The sequence below is a fragment of the Myxine glutinosa genome, chromosome 5, assembly GCF_964187855.1.
Source record: "Myxine glutinosa chromosome 5, kmMyxGlut1.1, whole genome shotgun sequence".
Lineage (NCBI taxonomy): Eukaryota > Metazoa > Chordata > Myxini > Myxiniformes > Myxinidae > Myxine > Myxine glutinosa.
In genome coordinates, this window is record NC_136265.1 from 136,273,354 (window position 1) to 136,300,708 (window position 27,355).

Sequence of the window (27,355 nt, forward strand, 5' to 3'; positions counted from 1 at the left end):
GGAATGGTTTGGTCCATTCGCAACGCCAAAGCGAACGGCGAACGGCTTGCGAGTACAGTGACAATCCCCCCCCTCTATTTACATGAATGGTTTGGTCCATTCGCAACGACCACAGAACCCCCCCCTCTATTTACATGCAATGGTTTGGTCCAAAGCGAACGGCTTCCGGAGTTTGGTAAAGAAATCGCCATCGCGTGCACAAACGCGCAGGAAAGCGAATGAATCGCAAATTCGGTTTTATTAGTTGTAAAACATAGTTTAACGCCAACATAGTTTGCAAACGTGAAATAAATGAATACGCTCTCAAATGTGCCATCCGAGGCAGAGTGTGCCCGCCACGTTCGGCACACGCGATCGTTCGCTGCTCTCTGATTGGTTGAATCGTTTTTTGGACATAGCTCGGTAAGTAATTGTCCGATTAATATGAAACCTTGAAAAGGCACATCCTCGGGTCCCCAGCAATATACCTGGCAAGTTAAAAGTATATCGGACCCGTGGTTGTCGAGAAACAGCGGTCACAGACAAACGTACAGACGTACAGACAGACAGACAGAGATTACTGGAATTATAGATAGATGATAATTATTATGATGATATGTTGATATGGCTGATGCTGCTGCTGCTGATGATGATGATGATGAGGATATAATTAGACAAACCCGAATATTGTGAGCTGGCGCTCTCGAGTGCCGGTCCACTCTTGTTATAGAGCGGCACACAACACAGAGTGGTTTTTATTTATTAATTCATTTTTTGTATACAAAGTCGAGGCTCATGTAAGAGCTAACACAGAAAACACAAAAACAAAAACAGAGACACATAAAACTTATGATAAAGGGAGTGGGGGACAAGAGGGGGAGAAATGGAAGCTTACGAGCAATAGCAGAGCAGGGACATCGGTAGATCTGTGGAAGAGAGAGGGCTGGGGGGTGGGAGTACACGGTATAAAACAAATGAACACTACTAGGAATTTCAGGGGAGAAGTCGGAATTTGAAAAAGGTGGATTTGGGGTGTATTAACGGGGGTATAAAAGATTAATGTTTTGGATGGGGGAAGATAAGAGATGGTGATGAACAGCTGTTTTAATTACCGGGAGGGAGGAGTGGGATTGAAGAGAGTGTGAGAGTTTGTTCCAGAGGCAGGAGAAAAGAGGAATGGAAGAGTGAGGGTGAGCAGAGAGTCTTGATTTTGGCAGTTTCACCAGAAGAGGGTTGCTGACAGATCTTGTGCGTCCTGCAGGAATATTTGGGGGACAGAGGACAGACAGAGCTGGGGGAGCTAGGCTGGAGAGGAGTCGGTAGAAGACAGAAAGACCACCAACCTGCCTGCGGTGAGAGAGTGAAAGGCCCTCACAATCAGCTTCATCGTGGGAGATTCCGATGATTCTTAAAACTTTGGTTTCCACAGCGTGAAGTCGAGCTAGGAGTGAGGCAGGAGCACCAGCCCAGAGGGGAGAGCAGTATTCCATTGAGCTGTGGATGAAAGCTTTGTAAGTGGTGAGAAGTCAGTTGTGTCAAGAAAGGACTTCGCACGACGGAGGATGCCCATTGCCCAGTTTGTGACTTGATTTGGAGGCCAGCTTGGAAATGTTGCAGCGGGGGGGGGGGGGGGGGGGTCTGGAGGGGTGGGAGACGATCGATATGTTGTATGTTGTCCCCCCTCCTTCAAAAAGTGGAGGGGGAATAAGTGCCTCCTCCATCCCCCAATGATCCAATCCGTGTTGTCTCCGTGGAAGTTTCAACACAGGTCAACAATGCATATTGTTCACTCTTGCTGTACCTGGACCCGGCTTTTGCGATACACGTGCAACTTTTGTCCCGTGTGATATTCTTCAGTTTCACACGACACATTAATCACTGGTCAGTGCATTCGTTGCTATCAACTACAGTATGCTGATTCGCCGAGGTAGCTACATGGGTCGAACACAACTCAGGCAGTGTTCACACTACAGCTTTGGACACAGGTTGGAATACTCTACCAGGGTGGAGAGCTCTCAACCCACATCCTGAGCAGAGTTGGTTTCGACACTGGTCGAGCGCTCCATGTGGGCCGACGTCATGTTCAAATGTTGTCGTCTGAAAAAGTCTTTCCAAAATACACGTGGAGGACACGTGTCCATCAGAGATTTTGGATACTTTGAAAAGGCTTTTAATATTTACTTAACCCAAATAAATTAAATAACTGCATGCTGACCAGGTTAATGTCAACTGGACAAGGCTAATAATCGAATCGTATTTAGTGCCAATGGATCCCTGTAAATATGTACAGTTTAATGAGATCCCGTATGAGAGCATGTAACCAGAGTTCCTCGATGAAGGACAGACACTCTATGACCAAAACATTATGCTTATGTTCTCAAAACAAAACCGCAAGTGTTTCCGTTTCATTGTGTGCAGTTGTTGGACAAGAAACCGAGCAAAATCTATTCATGAAGACTCCTGTCCTCCTGGCTCATGCTGAGCGAATGATTTCAGATGCCTTTCCTCCGACTAACAGGAAGTTAACCCTGATTACAGGGTCTAAACACAAACAGTGGACAAACTTATAAGATACCCACACATATTCATTTTGAAGAATGTTGAATGCATGCATGTATTTATGTATGTATGTATATATATATATGTATGTATATATATATCTATATATATATATATATATATATATATATATATATATATATATATATATGTATGTATGTATGTATGTATGTATGTATGTATGTATGTATGTATATATATATATATATATATATATATATATATATATATATATATACATATATATATATATATATATATATATATATATATATATATATATATATATATATATATATATATATATATATATTGTTATGAATTTGGTAGAGCAACATCTAGAGCTAGGTAGATCTGAATAGGTAGGTATTCGGCTGTCGTGACAGGGACTCTACATGTAATAAGTTTTTGATGTTTAGGCGTTTGTCGGGGGAAGATGTATGATTGTGGATCTACCTGGAGGTTCGAGTGTTAAATAGTGAGGGATTAAAGGTAACGCCCCTGTGAGTCTCACCTCGTAGTCAAACCTTTGTCCATTATGGCACTGCAAACCACATAAACATTAGTTAGGTCCTTAGCGCAACATTAAATAATTCCTTTCCCTGACAATGACATCGGAACAAATGGACAGGAAACCAGGCCAAAAACACCGCCACAATTGGCCGCCACCGTTTACACCTCCAAGGCCTACAAACCTCGCCTGGCACGTGTTATAAGACAAGGACCGTGGGGTCGGGGATGGGAGCGTGGAGCGATGCCGCAGAGGGCGTGACCTGGGCGAGCCGGCGAGTTGGGAGGCTATGATTGGCTGAGGAGTGCGCGAATGTGACGCAAACGGCGAGAGATAAATTGGACGGTCGGACGCCATTTTTAGGGAGAGTTCGTTGGAGTTGGCAGTTGGCACTGAACAGTTGGACTTGGCTGCCAGCACTCCCGAAGAGAGTCGAGTCGAGTCAAGTGGAGTTCGTTTGCTTTGTGCAGCCCTGCGTTGGACCGTTGGAGCAAAGGAGCTCGTGGTGTGGGTGGGCCGTTGAACCGACGAGGCCTGGTGGCGCTTGGAGGCGGACGGAGAGGGCCGCGGGGCCGTGGAACTTGGAGTGAGGCGTGCCGCGGGACGAAAGGAGCCGGGTGTTGGACGGCGGTCACCAAGACGACAAGGACGAGATAAGGCCGTACCCGCGAATACACTTTGCATAAAACTAAAAGACGTGTTATTTTCGTATTCACCTCCCTCGTATCGTGTTTGATATCTGTTGTGTGTGGGATCCCAATTTAGGCTTATTCGAGTTATTAGTATTACCGGCGCGGGCTTTTTCACTGTCTTTACTTATAAATAATAAATCCTTATATTACTTTCTGTATATATCTGAACGCAGTTTTCCTGGGTGTTTCATTTTAATAGATAGGGCTGCGGAGCTTGCTGTGTCTGCCCTTCCGCGCGTTTAACTTTGTGTTGAGTTTGAATCCGCCATTGAGTTTTCGCCTCGGGAGTGTAAAGTCTCGCAATCGGCCATCCGTAACTGTGGTGTTAATCACGGTTGCGTAACAAGTGGTGTCAGGTGTGTAGGATTCGAACCCGTCGGACAAATTTTTTTGTCCGCGGCGAGACATCGACACGGTCGGGCGTACATTGCGCCCGACGTTCGAACGCAAAATTTTTATAGGCGAGGCGGAGAAATTTAGTAATCAATTGGGCATACGGAGCGCGATATCGCGTCTTCGTCAAATTTAACTTGTGTTTTTGGAATTGAAATAAATACGCGCGCGGGGAACGACCTTCCGAAAAGCGGATGTCGGAGGTCGACGAAATGGAGGTGCGTAGCGAGGCCTCCGTCAGCGTTGGGAGTGAGCCGGAAATAGGGGAATTTGATGCAGAGGTGAGCCTTGGAACCTCCCTCGTCCCGAGCACCAACTTATGCCCCTCCCCTACCGGGGAGTCGGGAACAAGTGGGACGGCCCCTAGAGACGACCAGGCTTTAATGAAATTTTTAAAGGAATTAATGGATGCTCAGAGTGAGCGAGCCAGTCGGGAATTGAATGACAAAATTGAAGGGATGGAAAAGAACAGTGAGCGATTGGGAAAGCAGATGGGAGACATGAACGCACAGGGTGAGCGAAACCTTGCAGAAATTCGGGGAATAAATGATAAAATTGATGGGCTGGAAAATAAAATGAGTAATGATATGGGAGAAATGAAAAGTGGGTTGGAAAATAAAATTGAAGGGATGGAAAATAAAATGGAGTCGCAGGGGAAGGAATGGAGGGAAGGACTGAAGGACATGAGTGACCAAATTAATGGATTGAAAGGGGAAATGAATGCTCAGAACGAGCAATTGGAGAACAAAATTAATGCCCAAACAAAAAACATGGAGGGGCAAATGGGTAGATTAAAGGAGGGTTTGAAAGAACAGATCAAAGGGATGGACAGCAAAATTGAGGAATTGGAGGATAAAGTAGAAACTAGAGGGGGGGAGATGGAAAAAGCCATAGGGGTGGCAAGTGAATCGATACGGACAGAATTAATGTCAAAAATAGAGGAGGGCGTGACCCAGGCTGTCCGAAGGGGGGAAGCGTTGGAGGGTCGAATTGATAAAGCAAATGGGGACCTGGAAGGCTATCGGGGCCGGGTGGATGCCAGAATGCTACAGCAGAGTGAGGAATGGGGACTGCTCAACCGACAGGGGGGCAAATTGGCCTAGGAGGTGAGGGGGTTGGAAACCCGCATAAAAGAGCAGGAGCAAGGGTTAATTGAGAAAGGCCTGTGGGGGCCACTAATGGATAATGAAAGGGTGAGTGATTTTATGCAGGAGCGACTGGAGATCTGGGACAATACCATCAAGAAGGAGGTTGGCCGGGTTCAAGAGAGCCTGAAGGAAGAGGTGAGTAGGTCGGTTAAACATCTTCAGGACCAGATTAAGGTGACCCAGGAGACCCTCACCACGAGCCACATTTGGACACCAGAGGCTCCGAAACGGAATACCCAGTTGGGGGGGTGTTTTGGCCCCGGACTGGATTTGGACAGAGAGGAATCGGGGAATAGAGTCTCTGGAAAAACAATCCCCCTCGTACATTTTGACGGATCAGGGAGCCTCGAGGCTTTCCTGACACAATTTGAGTGCGTGTCTCAGCTCAATGGTTGGGGAGAGCGGGAGCGCATGGGGAATCTGGTGGCGACACTGCGGGGGTCAGCCGCCGACGTGTTAAACGTAGTCCCAGAGGGAATATTGACCAGCAAGGCCATTTGTGAGGCCTTGAATAACAGGTACGGGACAGGCGCAAGGTGCGACCTGGTCAGGGCACAGCTGCTGCATCGCAGGCAAAAGCCTAATGAGATGTTGCAGGAGCTGGCCCAGGATATATACCAATCTGTGAGGATAGCATACAGGGACCTACCAGCACAAGCGTGGGACAAGCTGGCGATAGAAAAATTTATGGCGGCTCTCCCTGATCCTGAGGTCCGGACGTTGGTGGAGTTACAGGACCCACCCACGGTGCACCGGGCAGCGGAATGCGCGGCGAGACTGACCTTTTTGAGAAGGTCGAACCGCGCATCGGAGAGGGCACCTGTGACGGTACGGCAGGCCGAGGTGCGGGATCAGGAAAAGCCAGAGGATGACATCGGGCGAATGTTAAGGGGAATCAGCCGCCAGCTGACAAATTTGATGGGGGGACAATTTGCAGGGAGCGAGTCACGACAGGGTGGTCCAGGTTGGCCATCGGGACGGCCTGATTTTTATCGGGCTGGGCCGGGAGAAAGGGGGGCTCCGCCTGGCTACCAGAGGGGTCCGTTCTTGGGGACTTGTTTTAGATGTGGGAGAAGAGGGCACAGTCAGAGGAATTGTCGGCAACCATATGGGCCCCCACCTCCTGACAGGCTTCGCAGTCCAGAAAGGAGGGGGCCCCCAGTAGGTCCACAGGTGCCAGACAGAGGACCACCACCTCCGCCTGGGCCAATAGCGGTAGAGTGTGCGGGAAACTAGAACGAGCCGAGCATACGGGGCCATGCTCGGCTGGCAAGTGTGTGGAGAAGCGCCCTCCTTTGGTGGAAGTAGTGAATTGCGGACAAATTGGCACAGATAGTTCACGGGGATAGATTGAGCTCCTACATGGGTCGGGAGGCTCCGGAGTGGATTGGAAGGGTGAGGGGGAAATTAGGTGTGGTGGATGACACTCTTGAACCTGACCAACCTGCAACTACCTGCACTTGAGGTGAGTGTTTTGAGGAGTACTGTCCCAGGCTTCAGGACTTGCTTTGGAAATTGGGGACATGTAAATTGGAGTTGGGAGGCGGGTGAGAGTGATGACATGGCCGGTGAGGGGATGGAATGGGAGCCACAGTGTCTTGTGGGTGGCGTATGTTTTTGTATTGTGGTTAGGTGTTTTGATGTGGTCGTGAGAGTGGAACCTGGAGAGTGAGTGATGATTATTGGAGATAATGAGGGGCGATACTTGTGCTTTTGGAAATGTGTGATGGTTTAAATGTGAACTGGGGGATTTCACATGTGGCAGGCCATGGCAAGCCTTGTAACACCTTTTACACCAAGAATTGTGCTGAGTTGTGTGGAGAATTGAATGGCAGCGGGGGAGGAAGTGTGTTTTGGGGTCTTGTGGGTGGGGAAGGTGTGTGTGTCCGCAGGTACAGAGCAAGCTCTAAGGAGCGATGCCTGCGGGCCCCCCTCTGCGGCAATTACCCCTGGCAGCCGGTGGTAACTGGAAATTGGAGCTCGTCGGTGGAGGGTCTGGTTGGGCGCCGCGGGGTGAGGAAGTCCCCCGGTGACCCGTGTTGCTGCGCGAAAGCAGGAGGCAAAGGAGCCTGGTGTGTGTGGAGACCCTCACCGGCGAGGTAACGGCGGAAAGGGGCTGTTGGGCTGTCACGGGGCCAAGAGGTAAAAAGGGGGGGGGGCAATGAACTTGTAAGTCGGTTGACTTGTTTTTGGGACTGCGGGCACCACAGCCTGATGCGCCCCCACCATCTTTTTGTGCGGTACCTCCCCGCTGCCTAGTTGAGGAATGCACACACACGTGAATGACATCAATGCCATGGTCCTGCAGGGGGTGTATTGAAATAAGTGCTTTGTTGATTTTTGAAATGCCTTGATGACCTATGGAATGAAAATGAGTGGTTAAGGGGTCTGTGTTGCATGAATGTGGGCGAAATCCACCGAGCCGTGTCACTCACCTGTAACATCTGGACAGGGCCCGTGGAAATTTAGGGGGATGCATTGGGGATGGCCCCGCAGGTAAGGTTGTGTCTTGTGGCATCCACCGGGGGACGCGGTCTGTAGACCGGGGTATGTACAAAGGTTAGAGTTTTGAGTTTTGGAAAGATGGTTAAGTTTTGTGGTTAAGTTAGTGTTGTGTGTTGTTTGTTTCCTCCCTCCACAGGAACAACGAAGAAAATGTACATACTTGCATGATGGTTAAGGGGTTCAGCATGTTAAGGAAGTGTAGGTAGGTAGTCCGACTCACTTCCCACAGCCCTTCCTGATTTATTTCATAGGTTAATTAAGTGTGTGACAGTAAGTGTTAAGGCTGGAATGGTAGCGCCTGCGGTGAACCTTGCAGGAGCTACGGTTCCAGGGGGGGGGGCTGTGTTATGAATTTGGTAGAGCAACATCTAGAGCTAGGTAGATCTGAATAGGTAGGTATTCGGCTGTCGTGACAGGGACTCTACATGTAATAAGTTCTTGATGTTTAGGCGTTTGTCGGGGGAAGATGTATGATTGTGGATCTACCTGGAGGTTCGAGTGTTAAATAGTGAGGGATTAAAGGTAACGCCCCTGTGAGTCTCACCTAGTAGTCAAACCTTTGTCCATTATGGCACTGCAAACCACATAAACATTAGTTAGGTCCTTAGCGCAACATTAAATAATTCCTTTCCCTGACAATGACTTCGGAACAAATGGACAGGAAACCAGGCCAAAAACACCGCCACAATTGGCCGCCACCGTTTACACCTCCAAGGCCTACAAACCTCGCCTGGCACGTGTTATAAGACAAGGACCGCGGGGTCGGGGATGGGAGCGTGGAGCGATGCCGCAGAGGGCGTGACCTGGGCGAGCCGGCGAGTTGGGAGGCTATGATTGGCTGAGGAGTGCGCGAATGTGACGCAAACGGCGAGAGATAAATTGGACGGTCGGACGCCATTTTTAGGGAGAGTTCGTTGGAGTTGGCAGTTGGCACTGAACAGTTGGACTTGGCTGCCAGCACTCCCGAAGAGAGTCGAGTCGAGTCAAGTGGAGTTCGTTTGCTTTGTGCAGCCCTGCGTTGGACCGTTGGAGCAAAGGAGCTCGTGGTGTGGGTGGGCCGTTGAACCGACGAGGCCTGGTGGCGCTTGGAGGCGGACGGAGAGGGCCGCGGGGCCGTGGAACTTGGAGTGAGGCGTGCCGCGGGACGAAAGGAGCCGGGTGTTGGACGGCGGTCACCAAGACGACAAGGACGAGATAAGGCCGTACCCGCGAATACACTTTGCATAAAACTAAAAGACGTGTTATTTTCGTATTCACCTCCCTCGTATCGTGTTTGATATCTGTTGTGTGTGGGATCCCAATTTAGGCTTATTCGAGTTATTAGTATTACCGGCGCGGGCTTTTTCACTGTCTTTACTTATAAATAATAAATCCTTATATTACTTTCTGTATATATCTGAACGCAGTTTTCCTGGGTGTTTCATTTTAATAGATAGGGCTGCGGAGCTTGCTGTGTCTGCCCTTCCGCGCGTTTAACTTTGTGTTGAGTTTGAATCCGCCATTGAGTTTTCGCCTCGGGAGTGTAAAGTCTCGCAATCGGCCATCCGTAACTGTGGTGTTAATCACGGTTGCGTAACAATATATATATATATATATATATATATATATATATATATATATATATATATATATATATATATATATAGATATATATAGATATATATATATATATATATATATATATATATATATATATATATATATATATATATATATATATATATATATATATATATATATATATATATATATATATATACAGTGGAACCTTGACTTACGAGTGCCCCAACTTACGAGTTTTTCGAGATACGAGCCGTCGCTCGGGCGGTTTATTGCTTTGAGATGCGAGCCGAGATCTGAGTTACGAGCTTTCGCCACCCGGTCACGTGGTTATCTTACCGTGCAAGTACAGTATCTCTGTCGTATAGCGCTGCATTTTTGTTTTCGCATGTTGGTTATTTTGAGTTTACGCCACCAGGTGGGTTCTGGTCACGTGGTTATCTTGCCGTGCAAGTACAGTATCTCTGTCGTATAGCGCTGCATTTTTGTTTTCGCATGTTGGTTATTTTGAGTTTACGCCACCAGGTGGGTTCTGGTCACGTGGTTATCTTGCCGTGCAAGTACAGTATCTCTGCCGTCAACTTGTTCAGAGTGCCGGCGATAGCTCGCCTTCTCTTTGTGGAAAACACGGTACTGAGAAGAAGAAGAGGATGATGTGCTTGGATATAAAACACGCAATCGTCGAAAAACATGAGCGAGGTGTGCGTGTTGTCGACTTGGTGAGGCGGATGTGAAGGCAGCTGAAGATTTTATTATAACTTTTGCCGAACTGATAGAAGCCGAACGATACATCCCCCAGCAAATCTTCAACTGTGACGAGACAGGGCTCTTCTGGAAAAAGATGCCGAGGAGGACGTATATAACGGCAGAGGAGAAGAGCATGCCAGGCCACAACTTGTTCAGAGTGCCGGCGATAGCTCGCCTTCTCTTTGTGGAAAACACGGTGAGATCCTTAACATCCAACAACTAATGGGACGCAAACGGGGCGCCCAGTTTAGCGGTACACACATTGATGAATCACCCTGCCTGTGATTCACCCATGACAGGTTATAGCTGGGTCGGGATTCAAACCCAGGCTGGACAGTTTAGACTTTAGAGTCAAGTGTGCGTACCTCCAGTCCAGGCCATCCTGCCAACTTGTATGCTGCATACAGGTGAAATATAAAGCACGAGATATTTTTATATATACTGTATATTTAAAAAAAAATTGGTGTGGTTTTTGGCGGGCTGGAACGGATTAATAGCATTTCAATGCATTTTAATGGGGAAATTTGATTTGAGAAACGAGCAATTTGAGTTACGAGCTCGGTCACAGAACGAATTAAACTCGTAAGTCAAGGTTCCACTGTATATATATATATATATATATATATATATATATATATATATATATATATATATATATATATATAGATATATATATAGATATATATATAGATATATAGATATATATATAGATATATATATATATATATATATATATATAGATATATATATAGATATATAGATATATATATAGATATATAAATATATATATATATATATATATATATATATATATATATATATATATATATATATATATAGATATATATATATATAGATATATATATATATAGATATATATATATATAGATATATATATAGATATATATATAGATATATATATATATAGATATATATAGATATATATATATATATATAGATATATATATATATATATATATATACTCGTATATATATATAGTACGTGAAAAAGTAAGTACACCCCATCTAAGGTTTTGACTTTTTCAACATACATTTCAAGATCATTTGATCTTCATTTCAACAATATTGACAGATAAAGGTGATATAATACAACAAATATCATGAAACATTTACATTTTGTAGTCCATTGTATAATTTAAATAAACATAAATGCAAATTTTGCATGTGGAAAAAGTAAGTACACCCCTACATTTATCACTACTTCAAATACCTAAGATTAGAATCAGGTGCACCAGCTCATGTGCAAATGATTAGAACATCGTTAGAGAGGATCTTGGAGGAACCTGTCTTATTTAAACCTCAGACATTTAGTTTGGTTTGCTCTTTGTTGTTGAAGTGTGCGGCGTCACCATGCCTAGATCAAAAGAGCTCTCTGAGGCCTTCAGAAAGAAGGTTATAGATGCCTACGAGTCTGAGAAGGGATTTAAAAAGATCTCCAAACAATCTGAAATCAATCATTCGACTGTCCGGAAGATCATCTACAAGTGGAGAACATTCCAAACAACTGCCAACTTGTTCAGGCTAGGCCGCCCCAGCAAGTTCAGCCCGAGAGCAGACCGCAAGATGCTGAAAGAAGTCTCTAAGAACCCCAGAATGTCATCACGGGACCTACAGGTAACTCTTGCCACTGTCGATGTCAAAGTGCACGAGTCTACCATTAGAAAGAGGCTGCACAAATTTGATCTACATGGGAGGTGTGCCAGGAGGAAACCTTTGCTGTCCAGAAAGAACATCAGGGCAAGACTAAAGTTTGCCAATGAACACCTAGGCAACGACCAGCACTTCTGGAACAATGTGCTCTGGACAGATGAGTCAAAGGTAGAGCTATTTGGCCACAGTACCAGAAAACATGTTTGGTGAAAACCAAAGACAGCATTTGACCACAAGAACCTGATTCCAACTGCAAAGCATGGTGGTGGAAATATTATGGTTTGGGGAAGCTTTGCTGCATCAGGGCCTGGGCAGCTCACCATCTTAGAATCCACTATGAATTCTTCATTGTACCAGAGGGTGCTTGAGGATAATGTGAGGCCATCTGTCGGAAAGTTGAAGCTCAACCGAAGGTGGACCTTGCAACATGACAATGACCCTAAACATACCAGTAAATCCACCAAGGAATGGCTGAAAAGAAAGAAATGGAGGGTTCTGGAATGGCCAAGTCAAAGCCCGGATCTAAATCCCATCGAGATGTTGTGGGGGGATTTGAAACGAGCTGTGCATGCAAGAAACCCCTCAAACATCGCACAGCTGAAAGAATTCTGCATGGAGGAGTGGGCAAAAATTTCTCCCAGTCGATGTCAGAGACTGGCAGACAGTTATAAGAAACGCCTACTTGAGGTTGTTTCTGCCAAAGGGGGCAAAACCACCTATTAGAGCCAAGGGTGTACTTACTTTTTCCACATGCAAAATTTGCATTTATGGTTATTTAAATTATACAATGGACTATAAAATGTAAATGTTTCATGATATATGTTATATTATATCACCTTCATCTCTCAATATTGTTGAAATGAAGATCAAATAGCTGTATGTTGAAATATGTTGAAAAACTCAAAACTTTACATGGGGTGTACTTACTTTTTCACGTGACTGTATATATATATATATATATATATTGTTGTGGTTTTGGAATAAAGGATAACCCCCCCTCGTAGGTAGACACACCACAACATGAAGTATCGCGACAGTTCAGTTATTTCTTAGTCAATGTAAGGTAGTCCTTTCCTGTGTTAGCTTTACGTTGAGCAGGCCCGTGAGTAGGGCGGTCTTTTGGCGCTAGTATGCCACGTGGTAGGCCTTCAACAAGTCCGGCGAGGCCGAAGGAAGGCACTGCAGGAGGGAGTGGCCGGTAAGCGCGAACCGCCAATCAGGGCTCGAGGGGAGTGGCTTACCACGGAGGCAGGAGCATTTGGGTAAGATCGGGGAGGTGCCATATAAGGTCCTGCCCTGAGCCCATTAAGCAGAACGCACGAGAGAAAGAACAGCGGCAGAGTTCCCGGCGAGAAGAGGTCAGTTGTGGTCGGTCAGAGTCATGTGCATGTCAGTTCCCTGTGAGACGAGTTACAGTTCTCCGTGAGAGTGAGTTGGGTTGAGCTTGATAACGCGAGTGGAGCTGCAGAACGAGCGAATTGAATTGCCTATTGTACACGAACTTTCCCCGTGCCCTGCGCTCTGCACTGTATTAATCGCGTGCTCGAGAGGACGACCCGCGCCGGGCCACAGACGGTCGATTTCCTCCTGCCTGCCTTCGCCTGCATACGTGCCGTGGAAGCATGCATTGAGGAAGTTAGGAGTGGAGGAATGGTTGATCAGAGTAGTGATGGCAATGTACAAAAGAGCACGCACAGCTGTAAAGATGAAGGACGGGAACAGTGGTGCGTTTGAGGTGAAGGTGGGAGTGCATCAGGGGTCGGTACTAAGTCCACTACTATTTGTAGCTGTGATGGAGGTGCTGGCTCAGAACGTAAAGGAGGGTTTACCGTTGTTACGTGTTCCTCCCCGACTTCCTGGTCTCGGTATACCTCCGAACCCCGAGAGGAGCCACGGCAGAAAAATATGTTATCCTGTGTCAAAAATCAATGGTGAAACCACACCAATTGCAAATAATACAACCACCAATAATACAAACAAATATTGTATTAAAAATCACACAAAAATAACAGTACAACAATAATAGAAATCAAGAGTACAATCAATATCTCCTATGATGGTACCATCCGCTAACATGCATGAGGTAACTCACTGTGCTCCAAGTGAGTGGAAAATAACCTTCCCCAGTGTCTCTATATTCCCGTCTTCGAGCTCAGAGTTGGTCCCCTCCAGTGATCAACGGAACGATGTCGAATCGAAACCAGAATCTCGTTCAGAGGGCAGGCACAGACACGCCGCCCAAAACGGCACAAAGGCGCACGCGGCCCAAAGCGGAGAAAATGGTCACGTGGTTAAAGCGGCACAAAGGCGCACTCACGGCGACTGGGAAATCCAACGGCACCCTCCAGGTATGAACTTTCACTGTTCACGGTCGGCGAGCCGTAAAGTAATCGTCAAAAGCCTCGGTGCACACACCACAGATATGACTGAAAGCGGTGGAAACGGTTGACGAAGCAAGGAAAGTCTGCTCGACACACGAAGCGCACGAGTCAAAATGGCCGACGGCTCCTGGTTCTCGAGTCGTCACGACCCAGCGATGATTCTTCGGAATCTAACGCCAAACCTGACACGCAGGATGATCCGTCACAGCAATAACAACTTTATCGCAGGAATTCCTTTTTCCCAGGAAACCCAAAGTACGTGACTCTTGGCCGACAACGTTCGTTGCAGACCGCAAAGCAACCAGCTTCTTCTATGACCCTCTCGCTCCGCCCTCTCCTCTCTTCTCTGCCGTCGTCTTCCGGTTCTGTTTCCGGTATCATTTAAAGTTAGCCTTTTTAACTTTAGATAACTGTTCATGAATAATAACCGTTTTGAGAATAATAATAGTACATAATATCAGAAATATGTCAAGTGGGTGAAAACCACAACAACGGAAGTTACGAATCCGTAACACCGTGGGAGTTGTTGTATGCAGATGATCTGGTGTTGATTGCGGAAAGTATGGATGGACTGAAGGAAAAGATGAACAAGTGGAAGGAATGTATGGAGATAAAAGGTCTGAAGGTGAATATTGGAAAGACGAAGGTGATGGCGAGTGGTAAAGCATGTGGTGAGGTGGAAATAACTGGGAAGTGGCCATGTGCTGTGTGCATGAATTGTGTCGGAGTGAACTCCATTCAATGTACAATGTGCGCTGAGTGGGTTCATCAAAAATGTAGTGGTCTGAGAGGGTCATTAACCAGTGTGGCAGCTACATTCAAATGTAAGGTGTGCACAGAGGGAGCTGCAGATGGAGGAAATGTTGAGTTGGATCTTGGAGACGGCGTGAAGCTGGAAGGTGTGAAAACATTTTGCTACCTCGGAGACATGCTGAATGGAGAAGGTGGATCAGACTCGGCAACGGTTGCTCGAGTGAGATGTGCATGGAAGAAGTTTCGGGAACTGAGTGGCATGCTGATGAGGAGGGGAGTGTCGTTGAAGCTGAAGGGAAAGGTGTATGCTGCATGTGTGAGAAGTGTTATGATTTATGGGAGCGAGACATGGGTAATGAACGTAGAGCAGCAACAAAGGCTGGAAAGGGTGCAAATGCGAATGGTTCAGTGGATGTGCGGAATATCGTTGAGAGAGAGGAAGACAAATGATGAATTGCGAAAGATGATGGGAATAGAGCCTGTGATTGATGCTGTGAAGAGGAACAGGTTGAGATGGTTTGGTCATGTGTTGAGGAAGGATGAAAATGACTGGTTGAGAAGAGTGATGGAAATGAATGTCGAAGGAAGTAGAGGACGGGGAAGACCGAGAAAGACTTGGCTAAAGATGGTAGAAGAAGAAATGCGGGCAAGGGGGTTAACAAGGAGAGATGCAGAAAATAGGGAAAAATGGAGAAGATTGTCATGGGGACCGCAAGGCTAACCCCCGCTCTGGCAGGGAAAATGGCCTTAAAATGCATGTTGTTGTTGTTTTTGTATACACATATATATATATATATACATTTTTTTATTTATTAATTTTTTTAGTAAGTAAAGATCTGTGGTCGGGAGTATAGGAATGATTCATAATGAGATCTTCAACCTCTTGCAATCGAACAAATAAAAAAAAAATTCCCTTGACGTTTCAATCAACAACACGTGGGACGTGCATCCGTTGACTTTCCTCAGGAGTGAAACTCGATTTCCCTCCCATATAAATGCTAATGAGAGGGTGGGCTATGCTGGATGATTAATCACAAAGCAGCGTTTTCAGAATCTCATGCACAGCATCCAATCCTATCTAACGGTCAACCGAGCAATGGTGAGCCAAGATGATGATGTTAATGCATTATTGTGGTCATCAGTGTCACAGTTGTCACAGACTGATGACCTTCACTAACTAGAACAGCACTCGGGATGAGAGCATACTTCCGCCAGGCTGAACAGTTTACGTTTTGTTTCCCACTGATAGACCGGATCTGCATCTGGACTTGAGCCAAAGTCTAATCAGCTTGTTCTTGTCACCAACACAACTCATCCAACATTTTTTTCAGAATCCGTCCACAACGTTTTGAAATATCATGCTTTGTATCGTTTTTGGCGCCATCTCTCAATGGTGAAGAATCACTTAAATAATTTAAGAATTCTCGCATCTGGATCTGGATCTTCACCAGAAATGAATGAATTCATCCTTGTCCCACACCCATCCTGCCCACCACCGTCTATAACATTTTGAGACATGACAGACAGACAAACAGGGACGAAACATAACCTCCATCCACCTTAGGTGGAGGTAAAAATGAGGAGATAGAAGAAAATTAGAGCAATGTGACTGCATCGCCGATATGCCTCTGCGTAGTCCCTGCCCGTGATAACAGGTAGATGCCCTTGTTGACTGTCCTAAAAATAAACAAGTTTGATTTAAATCCCTTCAGCTGTTCTCAAGTATCACATTTTTACCAGACATGACAGGTTTCACATCGATCCTTAAAGCGGTTTTGTTAAAGGGGTGTTTTTAAATATCGGCGTTCAAGCCAATATGGCTGCCAATCCACGTGACTTATGACATCAAACATGTACACTCTGCATATGTATGGGTAGGCGATCATGTTTGTGGAGTTTTGTGTTGATCGGTTAAGGTTCATTTTTCTATCCAAGATGGCTGCCTAACCGCGTGACTTACAATGTCATCGTTTTCAAACTATGTGCAGCAGTGGTGTTGGATGCCATTCGTGCAGTTTCGCATCGATAGGGTAAGCTGTTTCCGAGATTATAATTATATAATATTTTCCTTCAATCCAATATGCCTGCCACACCGTCTGACCGATGACGTTTTTGTGACCAACCTTTAATCACCATGCCCAGTCGATGACACATTAAAAGTTTCGAGTCGATCGCTTTGGTGGTTTGGGAGATGTTTTTTTGAGGTTTTCGGTTAACTGTAATATGGCTGCCAAACCATGTGACCTATGATGTCATAAATTTAATATTTCAATACAAATGGGTCATAGATCATGTGCGTGCAATTTTAGATTTTTACTCCCGCTAATGCATTCACTCGTGTCCGTGTGTGTGTGTGTGTGTGTGTGTGTGTGTGTGTGTGTGTTTGTATGTGTGTGTGTGTGTGTTCGTGTGTTTGTGAACAAGATATCTGGAAAAGTTCTGAACGGATTTGGATGAAAGTTGGTGGGATGATTGCCCTTGGGATAAGGAAGAATTGATTAGTTTTTGGTGAAGCTCAGGATATTATTCCCGATCCAGGAATTTTTTGAAGGATTTTTTTACCATTGGAAGATAGGGCTCACATTATCTTCCATATATTCTATATTTAACATTGTGATGTGAAAATAGTTTTCATATTTGTTGTAAATGTAGTTTAAACTCGTGGTTATGCGTTAGAGCGGTGTATATTTTTTTTAGCAGCGTTGTCTTCAATGTTCATTTTTTTTCTTCTAATAAAGACATATTCTGTCATTTTAAAACCACCAAAGTGTGTATTAGGTTCCCCGTTTCATAAAATGTATCGTTTGATACGTATAATGCTTTAAAACTGTTTTTTTATTTATTTTATTTTACCTCAGAAGAGATATCATCATTTAGCTCAGCGAATGTCATTCGCGGTGTCAGTATTTGATGAACTTATAAAGACTTAGTTCCAGATTTGTCAATGGCTGAGGTATATTAACAAACGAATAAAACAGATTTGGCAAAATTCCAACTTTTTTAAAAAGATCGCATATTCACCCAGGGTTGTGAGAGGCTGAAGAAGAAGAAACCTCGCAGGGGCTTCCCAGACCAAATAAATAATTCTGGTTCTGGCTCTGCGATTTTCAGGTTTATTACTCCTGCCAGGGAGTAACGCATTCGATCGTGTCCGTCCGTGTGTGTGTGTATGTTCGTGTGTTTGTGAACAAGATATCTGGAAAAGTTCTGAACGGATTTGGATGAAAGTTGGTGGGATGATTGCCCTTGGGATAAGGAAGATTTGATTCGTTTTTGGTGAAGCTCAGGATATTATTCCGGATCCAGGAATTTTTTTGGGAAATATTTTTTCTGTTTTACTGCATTAAAGCTTTTATTCTTAAATGATGTTTTTCTACTCTAATTCCGAGATATATCAAAATAAATTATCTGATAGTTAGGGCTTACTTTCTTTTTCATTTATTGTTTTGGGGAGAGGGGATGTTAAACAAAACGTATTATTCCAACTAAACCCACGGCGGGAGTATGCGCTCTACTGAGTGGCGTGCTAGTTAGGATATGGAATTCGATTAAAACATTTTTGGCTGGTATACCACTTTACTAATTATGTCATCATTATCATGCTTTTGTTGCCCATTGGGAGGGAGTACTTGACAATGTGCCCAGTTTAAAATTTTTCCATTCAGCGTTTTCTGAGAAATATATATTTTAATTATCTGTGTTTAATCCAAGATGGCTGCCATACCACGTGTCCTATGACATCACAATTATCATAAAAAACATTCTGCATGGGTGTTGTTCCTACCCTGAAGGTTTCGTCTCAATCGGACATGTGATTGTTGAGAAAAACAACGTTTAGCCTGTACGGATGGACGGACAACCTGAAAACATAATGCCTCTGGCCACCTTCGGGGACGGAAGCATAGAAAGGTGGTGAAACCTTTGAATGGCATCTTGTGGAGTGTTTTATCCATTCAAAGTGAGATTGTAGGCACCATGAATGCCTTACGGGAAAGATTCCAATACAAAGCTTTGGGAAGTTAACATAACTAGACATAACTATGTGTAGACTTTCGTGCTTAAGTCGTGCTTAAATATGCATTGTGATGACACATTTCATTTCGAGGATTTAGTCATCCACGATCGGGCTGCCTATAATGTTTCAAAAGTTAACGGAGAGAAATATGATTCCTTGTTATTAATGAGAAACGGCCCTAAAATTGTTCGTGTGTGTGATGACGTCACCCATGGTCAAACTGATGATGGAATTAAACAGTACGTGAATGTGGGACAACCACGTATTGTAGAAGTACGTACTTATGAGATAAACTTCTTCAAACCATCAATTTTCCATGTTCAAATACTTGATCATTTCTCGTTGTGGAGGCGTCGCCGACGTCAAACGTGGCATTCCACAGTACAATGGAGATTGTCCTACATAGTGACACGTATGACACCGAACGTGCGGAAAATACGACGTACAACGGTTTATTTTACTCGGTGCAGGAGGAAACTGGATGACAAAATAAAAAGAAAGAACATTTTGATAAGAAAATGTCAAATCTGTTCATCCAAATTACAAGTCCATCAAATTTCATGCTTGCAATTTCCAGCCGGTGGTTGAACGTTTTCAGGATCTTGCACGGCTCTGCCATTATGACGTCAGTCTTGTACGATTTGGAGCTTTTGCTTTGCCATCCTGATATCTCAAAGAAATAAATCGTAATCTTTTATTTTTATTTATTGCGCAGGATTGACTTTTCATCGTGCTCATCCCACATTGCCCTGGTAATTCTCTTGAGTCGTGCTTACTCTCTACCTTTCAATTCAGTTAGAATCCGTATCCTTAATCGCAACCACCAGCAGGTGAGAATCCAGCGTCGTCACCACTGGGACACATACGAATTATAATCATATTTGAATGACTGGTCAAATCATTCATTTTTCCCACAGTATTGTCTCAAATTGCATCATGCATCGTTTGAAGTTAAAAGGTACTTTTTCATCGATCATTCAAAACCCACCTATTCTGAACTGCCCTTATTCCAAACCCAGGGAATTATGGGGAAAGCGGGATGGAGGTCTTCCGGGAACTTGCAGCGGAGGAAAACATCTGCATCGCGTACGCGGACAAGATCTACAGCAATGCCGAGGAATTGAGATTTGACGAGCTTGTCAGGAACCTGGCGGCATACCTGCCCCTCGCGCGCGTGGTCGTGTGCTACTGTGAGGGCATGACCGTGCGACGCCTTCTCATGGCCATGCGCCGCCAAAAACTCACCGGAAAGTTCCTGCTTGTGGGAAGGTGAGAACTGTTGTAACCGCACCGTATGTTGTTCCTCGTTTTGTAGGTCAACAATTTGTTTTCTCAAGTCCTGCGAAGAGCTCATTGGTTGGTTTGTGCTTTGAGCAGTTCCCCGCCAAGGATCACATGATGTATGTGCAACCTCGAATGCCTTTAGGGTTCATGGTGATGTCATGGGGGTCCATCTGAATGACATGAGTCAAAAATCAATTATTATTAGGTTAGACCATCTCATTCAATGGTCCACCCAAATTACATAACTTAGGGATCCATCCAAATTACATCGCTTTGTGATCCATTTGAATTATTTAACAGAATTATCCTGTTACTATTTTATAAACTTTTCCGTTTGGTCTGACATAAAGATTTTAATTTAACTAGACAGGCCACCTACGCCTTGCCACTTTATAACTGCAGGCAGTTATGACTGGGATCCAATCTGCCCTGCTTTGATATGACCCACTTTCATCGGACATGCGTGACACATGACCTCCTCTTTATAAAACTGACTTCAGCATTGGATTTCAAATATTTAAAAATATACATCTGGGGTCCTCGGTGTCTTTTGGGTCTTCATAGTCCTCTGGGTCTTTGAAGTCGTCGTCTTTTAAGTCCTCGGGCGCTTTGAAGTCCTCGGTGTCTTTCGAGTAGTCATTGTGTTTTGGGTTCTCATTGTCATTGTATTCTGGTGTTGGCTTAGCGGTTAGGGCACAGGCTTGGGATCCTAGGATCCTGAGCTCGAAACCTGGTCGATCGCTGAATTAACGCCAGGGGGGTTGACTAAGCCTGCCATCCTTCCGAGGTCGGCAAATTGAGTACCAGCTTGCTGGGATGAATGGTCCCGGTGTGTACCCCGATTTAGAATAGGTACACCGTATCCCTGCGCATTGTAAGAGGCGACTAAGAGTTGGCGTCAGGAAGGGCATCCGGCCATAAAAACATTGCCTCAAACAGGGATCCATGATTGTCATGGGGCCCACTAGGCTAACCCCCACTCTCGCGGGGAAAATGGCCTTAAAACGATCATTCATTCTTTCATTCATTGTATTTTGGGTTCTCAATGTCTTCGGCGTCTTTAGGGGTCCTCGGTGTATTTTGTGTCTTTGGGGTCTTTTCAGTCTTTTGAGTCCTGGGGTCTTTTGGGTCATTGGGGTCCTTTGGAGTCCAATGGGGCTTTGGAGTAGTTGTGGTATTTTGGGTCTTTTGGGTCATCGGGATTTTTTGAGTCCGTTGGATCCTCTGTCGTTTTTTTTTTTGGTCTTTGGGGTCTTTTGGGTCTTTTCAGTCCTCAGGGTATTTTGGGTCTTCATGGTCTTTAGGGGTCCTCAGGGTCTTTAATAATAATAATAATAATAATAATAATACATTTATTTTATATAGCGCTTTTCAAGAAGCCCAAAGACGCTTTGACAGAGTACAAAAAACAAGTGCAAAAAGACAAAAATCAACAGGTAAATTATAATCAAAGCAAAAGGAAGGAGAAGGAGAAGAGATAGTCAGGGGTTAAATGCTGTGGGTTAAATGTTGAATGCAGTGTTGAACAGGTGGGTCTTGAGTGATGTTTTGAATGTGGTTAGTGAGGAGGAGTCTCTGATGGTGTGAGGTAGTGAATTCCAGAGGGTGGGAGCAGCGATGGAGAAGGCCCTGTCCCCCCAGGATCTGAATTTGGTCCGGATGGGGGGGGGGGGGGGGGTCAGGAGGTTGGTACCAGCAGAGCGGAGGTTGCGGGTGGGAGTGTGTCTGGAGAGGAGGTCAGCCAGGTTATGGAGGGCTTTGTAGGTGAAGAGGAGGATTTTGTACTGGATTCTCTGGGGGATGGGGAGCCAGTGAAGCTTGTAAAGGACGGGGGTGATGTGGTCACGGGTCCGGGAATGGGTGAGTAGACGGGCAGCGGAGTTCTGAATGTATTGGAGTTTATTGGTGATTATTGAGGGTGAACCATAGAGGAGGCTGTTGCAGTAGTCCAGACGGGAGGTGATGAAGGCATGGATGAGGGTTTCTGCAGCCGTGGAGGAGAGGGATGGACGGAGACGGGCGATGTTTTTCAGGTGAAAGAAGGCTGTCTTTGTGATGTGTTTAGTGTATTTGTCGAAGGAGAGGGTTTGGTCAAAGATGATGCCAAGATTCCGGATGTGAGGGGAGGTGGATACTGGGAAACCGTCGATGTTGAGGGCAAAGTTATGGGTGGATTTGGTGAGCGTTTTTGGGCCAATGATGATTATTTCAGATTTATCATAGTTTAGTTAAGTTTGAGGAAGTTGATTTGAAGCCAGGATTTTATTTCAGTGATGCAGTTTGTCAGGGTAGAGTGGGTGGCGGTGGAGATGGACTTGGTGGAGATGAAAAGCTGGATGTCATCGGCGAAGCAGTGGAATTGGAGACCATGACGGCGGATTAGGTGACCAAGGGGGGACAGGTACAGGATGAAGAGGAGGGGGCCAAGAACTGAACCTTGGGGGACACCTTGGGGGAGGGGAGCAGTGGGGGATTTGCAGTTATTGATGGAGATGAACTGGCGTCTGTCAGAGAGGTATGATTTGATCCAAGAGAGGGCAGTGCCGGTAATGTTAAAGGTGGTTTCAAGTCGGGTGAGGAGGATGGTGTGATCGATGGTGTCAAAGGCGGCGCTGAGGTCGAGGAGGATGAGAATGTTGAGGTTGCCAGCGTCAGAGGAGAGGAGAAGGTCGTTGGTGATTTTGAGGAGAGCAGTTTCAGTACTGTGGTTGGAGCGGAATCCGGATTGGAATGTTTCATACAGGTTATTGGCAGAGAGGTGATGTTTGAGTTGAGTGGCTACAGCACGTTCCAAAACTTTTGACAGAAAGGGTAGGTTGGAGATGGGTCTGAAGTTATTTAGGGTACCTACACAACTTTGGTGTAGTCAGGTAGTCAGGGTCTTTTGGGTCTTCAGTGTTCTCTGGCTCTTTTGGGTCCTCTGGCTTTTTTGAGTCCTCTGGCTCTTTTGGGTCCTCTGGCTCTTTTGGGTCCTCTGGCTCTTTTGGGTTCTTTGGGCTCTTGGAGTATTTTGGGTCTTTCGAGTCCTCGGGGTCGTTCGAGTCCTCGGGGTCTTTTGGGTCTTCGTAGTCTTTAGGAATCGTCGACGTATTTTGGGTCCTGGGTTCTTTTGGGTCTTTGGAGTATTCAGGGTATTTGGTTATTTTGGGTCCTCGGGGTCTTCTCGGTATTTTTGGGTCTTGGTGGTCTTAAAAGTTCTTCAAAGGTCGAAGGGGTGTCAGCAGTTGAAAGGGTCGAAAGGTACATTCTGATAGTACATAATTAATAGTCTTACATAATTAATAGATCATCATTAACATGTTATTCCCCATGTGGAGTTATTTACAATGAGCCATGTTTCAATCTTTTCAATCGAGCGGTTTCAGAGATATAGAGGTCCAAAGTTTGACGGGTTTTTTTCAAGATGGCACCTGCACTTTCAAGATGGCATGTGACCTATGACATCACTGTTATCAATACAAGCGTCTACATGAGAAGACTCATGCTATGGTGAAAATGTTGTGACGATTGGACCAACGGTTGCCGAGAAAATGAATTTTGAAAGGGGGGGGGAGGGGGGAAACCATTGGCGCCCGGCAATGCCGCGTTGGAGGATATTTATTTATTTGGCATCGGGGAGGTGTACTTTGAATGTATCTGTACTTGTTTATTATTATTTGTCTTTCGCCGCAATTTTTGTCCCCCGTCGCACCGCGGAGCGAAAGGGGGACTTTGGTTTTCCCCTCCGTCCGTGTGTGCGTCCGTCCGTCCGTGCGTGCATGCGTAAGCGAAGGACCGAATTCTAATTTGGTGTGTGGGTGCAACCCACGTCAAAATCCAAGGTGGCCACCGCCATGTATGTCTGAACCTTGTTCAGGATTTCCCCCCACCCCCCCCCCCCCCCTTCAAAATTCATTTTCTCGGCAACCCTTGGTCCAATCGCCACAACAATAATGCCGCTGTGCAGCTCCATGCAGCGGTGCAGCTCTGTGCAGCAATACCGCTGTGCAGCTCATATAGACTGTATTGAGTGTGAGAGGTGCACAACAATTGATTGATTTATTGATTTTAATTATGCAATTCATGATAATCGTAAAATAATTTCTAAATCAATTGGCTAATAGCATACCTAAACAACCAGTGCATTATCCGAAGCTGAAGCTTTTTGAAAATTAATTAAATAAATCATTAATCAAAAAAAATTAAATAATTAATTGATTAATAAATCTTTATTAATTGATCAAAAATAGCCTTTATAGCCACATCACATGGTCACTGCCATGTCCAAATATCAGCCTCCTAGCGGAAAAGGTGCCTGGGATATTGCCCAGATGAGAAAGGAAACAAATAAGTACTTAATTAATCGATAATAAGTAAATAACTCATCAATTAATTGATGAATCAAAAAACAAAAATTACCTTTTTTTGTCAAAGCACTTGCTCACTATTGTGCCGAAATTTCAGCTTCCTAGCTCAAAGTATGGCTGAGATATCGCCCGGACAAACAAGAAAACAAACAAGAAAACAAACAAGTACAGATACATTCAACACTCCCTTTCAGCGTGCGTCATTGCCGAGCCCCCTTCGGTGCCCGGCAATGACGTTATGCGGCGCCTGGAGATGGCATAGGAAAGGAGCGGTGTACAAGTACAGATACATTCAAAGTACACTGCCCCCATGCCAAATAATTAAATATCCTACAGCGCGGCATTGCCGGGGCGTGTCCGGCGCCCGGCAATACCGCAGTGCAGCTCATAGAGACTGCATTGGGAGGGAAAGGTGTACAATAATTGATTGATTAATTGTATAATTAAAATCAATAAAAGAGTAACATCATATTTTCTTAATCAATTGGCTAATAGCATAACTAAACCACTAGTGCTTCATCCAAAGATGTATCTTTTAGAAATTTAATTAAATAAGTTTTAAATAATGAATTGATTTATCAATAAATAATTAATCGATTAAATGATGAATCAATGAATCAAAAATATCCTCATAGCCACATCACTTCGTCAATGTAATGTCCAAATATTAGCTTCCCAGTTCAAAAGGTGCATGAGATGTTGCCCAGATGAGAAAGAAAATAAATAAATGATTAATAATGAAAATAAATCTATATCTATCTATAATTCCAGCAATCTCTGTGTGTATGTTTGTATGTTTGTATGTTTGTATGTTTGTATGTTTGTATGTATGTTTGTCTGTGACCGCTGTTTCTCGACAACTACCGGTCCGATATACTTGAAACTTGCCAGGTATATTGCTGGGGACCCGAGGATGTGCCTTTTCAAGGTTTGAAATTAATCGGACAAGCAGTTACCGAGCTATGTCCAAAAAACGATTCAACCAATCAGAGAGCAGCGAGCTATCACGTGTGCCGAACGTGGCGAAGAGACTCTGCCTCGGACGGCACATTTGAGAGCGTATTCATTATTTCACGTTTGCAAACTATGTTGGCGTCTATGTGGCGTTAAACTATGTTTTAAAACTAATAAAAACTAATTTGCGATTCATCGTAACTGCGATATACGACCTTCCGGAGCTCCGTGAGAGCGTGCGCCATTACGGATAGTAATTCAATTAAAATATAAAAACATTGTCCCAATTCAGTCAGAGCGAAGGGCGTTGTTTTAAGCGAAGAGCGTTTTATTTTTCCCCTTAAATTCAGTCGCCGGACGGTGAAAGCTTTTTTGGGGGGCAGCTACTGGCAGCGACGTACGGCCAATCACAGGACACGTTGTTGTGTCGACGTGCCGTGTTGTTTTCCCTCGCGGTTTGGAATGTTTTTCCTTTTCATTTCTTTTCTCTTCCTTACGGAAGTACGGGCATTTCCTTAAATTTGCGATTCTTTCGCTTTCCTGCGCGTTTGGGCACGCTATGGCGATTTCTTTACCAAACTCAGAAGCCGTTCGCTTTGGACCAAACCATTTCATGTAATAGAGGGGGGGATTGTCACCGTACTCGCAAGCCGTTCGCTTTGGACCAAACCATTTCATGTAAATAGAGGGGGGGGGGATATAATTTTAGATATAGATATAGTACGGCATGCCCTAGTATATAAAAAACACAGTTTGTGTGTGTGTGTGTGTGTGTGTGTGTAATGTTACCGATAGACTCCTAAATGGAGAGGCTTACGTGCTTGATATTTGACATAGACATGGCCATTGAGCGTGGGACGAACATGGCTGAACTCAAAATATTTGACGATCCATATTTTTTATTCATATTTACCTCAGCGCATTTCAGCGAAGTACCCGCTAATCTCAGCCGGTTCCAGAGCAGCTCGCTGATTCGCTCAGAGCGATCACGTGATGTTCCATTCCCGCCGCCAGACTGATTCGCTCAGAGCGATCACGTGATGTTCCATCCCGTCACACGTCACTTCACCTTTTATGCGATCGTGTTTTGTATCGATTTTGTGCGATATGAATTAAATGTCTTTGAAACAGCTGTGAAACGTCTTTCCACAACCCTTCCGTAACCGATTGGAGCAGTTTCTTGCCGCACAAAACGAGTTCGCGAAGCGAGTTGGGTCGAGTCGTGCTGACCAAGATGGCGACATGGCGGCATCACTGTTCACGGAGTATGAGCGTTCTATATATTTTCAATTCAGTGCGCCCGTGATTTGTGGCATAGACATGACCATTGGGCCTTCACGGTGTAATTTGTGCGAGGCTTTTGTCCGAGTGAGCTTGAGTCGAGAGGGCGAATGTACGGGTTGGGAATGTACGGGTCTCCCTTCCCCGCCCGGCAACGCCGGTACTGGAGGACGTCACAGGATCGGTGAGTCTCAAAAGCTGCTTCGTGCTGTTGCGAATATGCAGGACTATGTCCGATTGTTGTGCTGCTCTCCGACCATGAGAACTGCAACGTCATTGTTGACTGGCCATCCCCTTCCCTCCCCCTTCCCCTCCCCCCTCCATCCCCCCTTCCCTTCCCCCTCCACCCTACCCCTCCACCCTACCTCTCCCCTTCTCCCCTCCCCCTCCCCCCTCCCCTTCTCCCCTCCCCCCTCCACTTTCCCCCTCCCCCTTCCTTTTCCCCTCCCCCTCCCCTCCCTTTTCCCCCTCCCTCTCCCTTTTCCCCCTCCCCCTCCTTTCCCCTCCCCCTCCCTTTCCCCCTCCCCCTCCTTTCCCCCTCCCCCTCCCCTTCCACCCTCCCCCTCCCCTCCCCCT

At 45.2% G+C, this 27,355-nt stretch overlaps 2 protein-coding genes across 2 annotated transcripts in view; both read left to right on the plus strand.

The window, feature by feature from the left end:
* The window catches only part of LOC144892380 (uncharacterized), a 547,127-nt gene that overhangs the window by 121,006 nt on the left and 398,766 nt on the right, over positions 1–27,355 (plus strand). The window lies entirely within an intron of this gene.
* Positions 1–27,355, plus strand: part of LOC137428384 (metabotropic glutamate receptor 1-like) — a 236,838-nt gene that overhangs the window by 57,178 nt on the left and 152,305 nt on the right. The window contains 1 exon segment of the mRNA XM_078777101.1: positions 19,934–20,183. Within this exon segment, the coding sequence (XP_078633227.1) occupies positions 19,934–20,183 (250 nt within the window).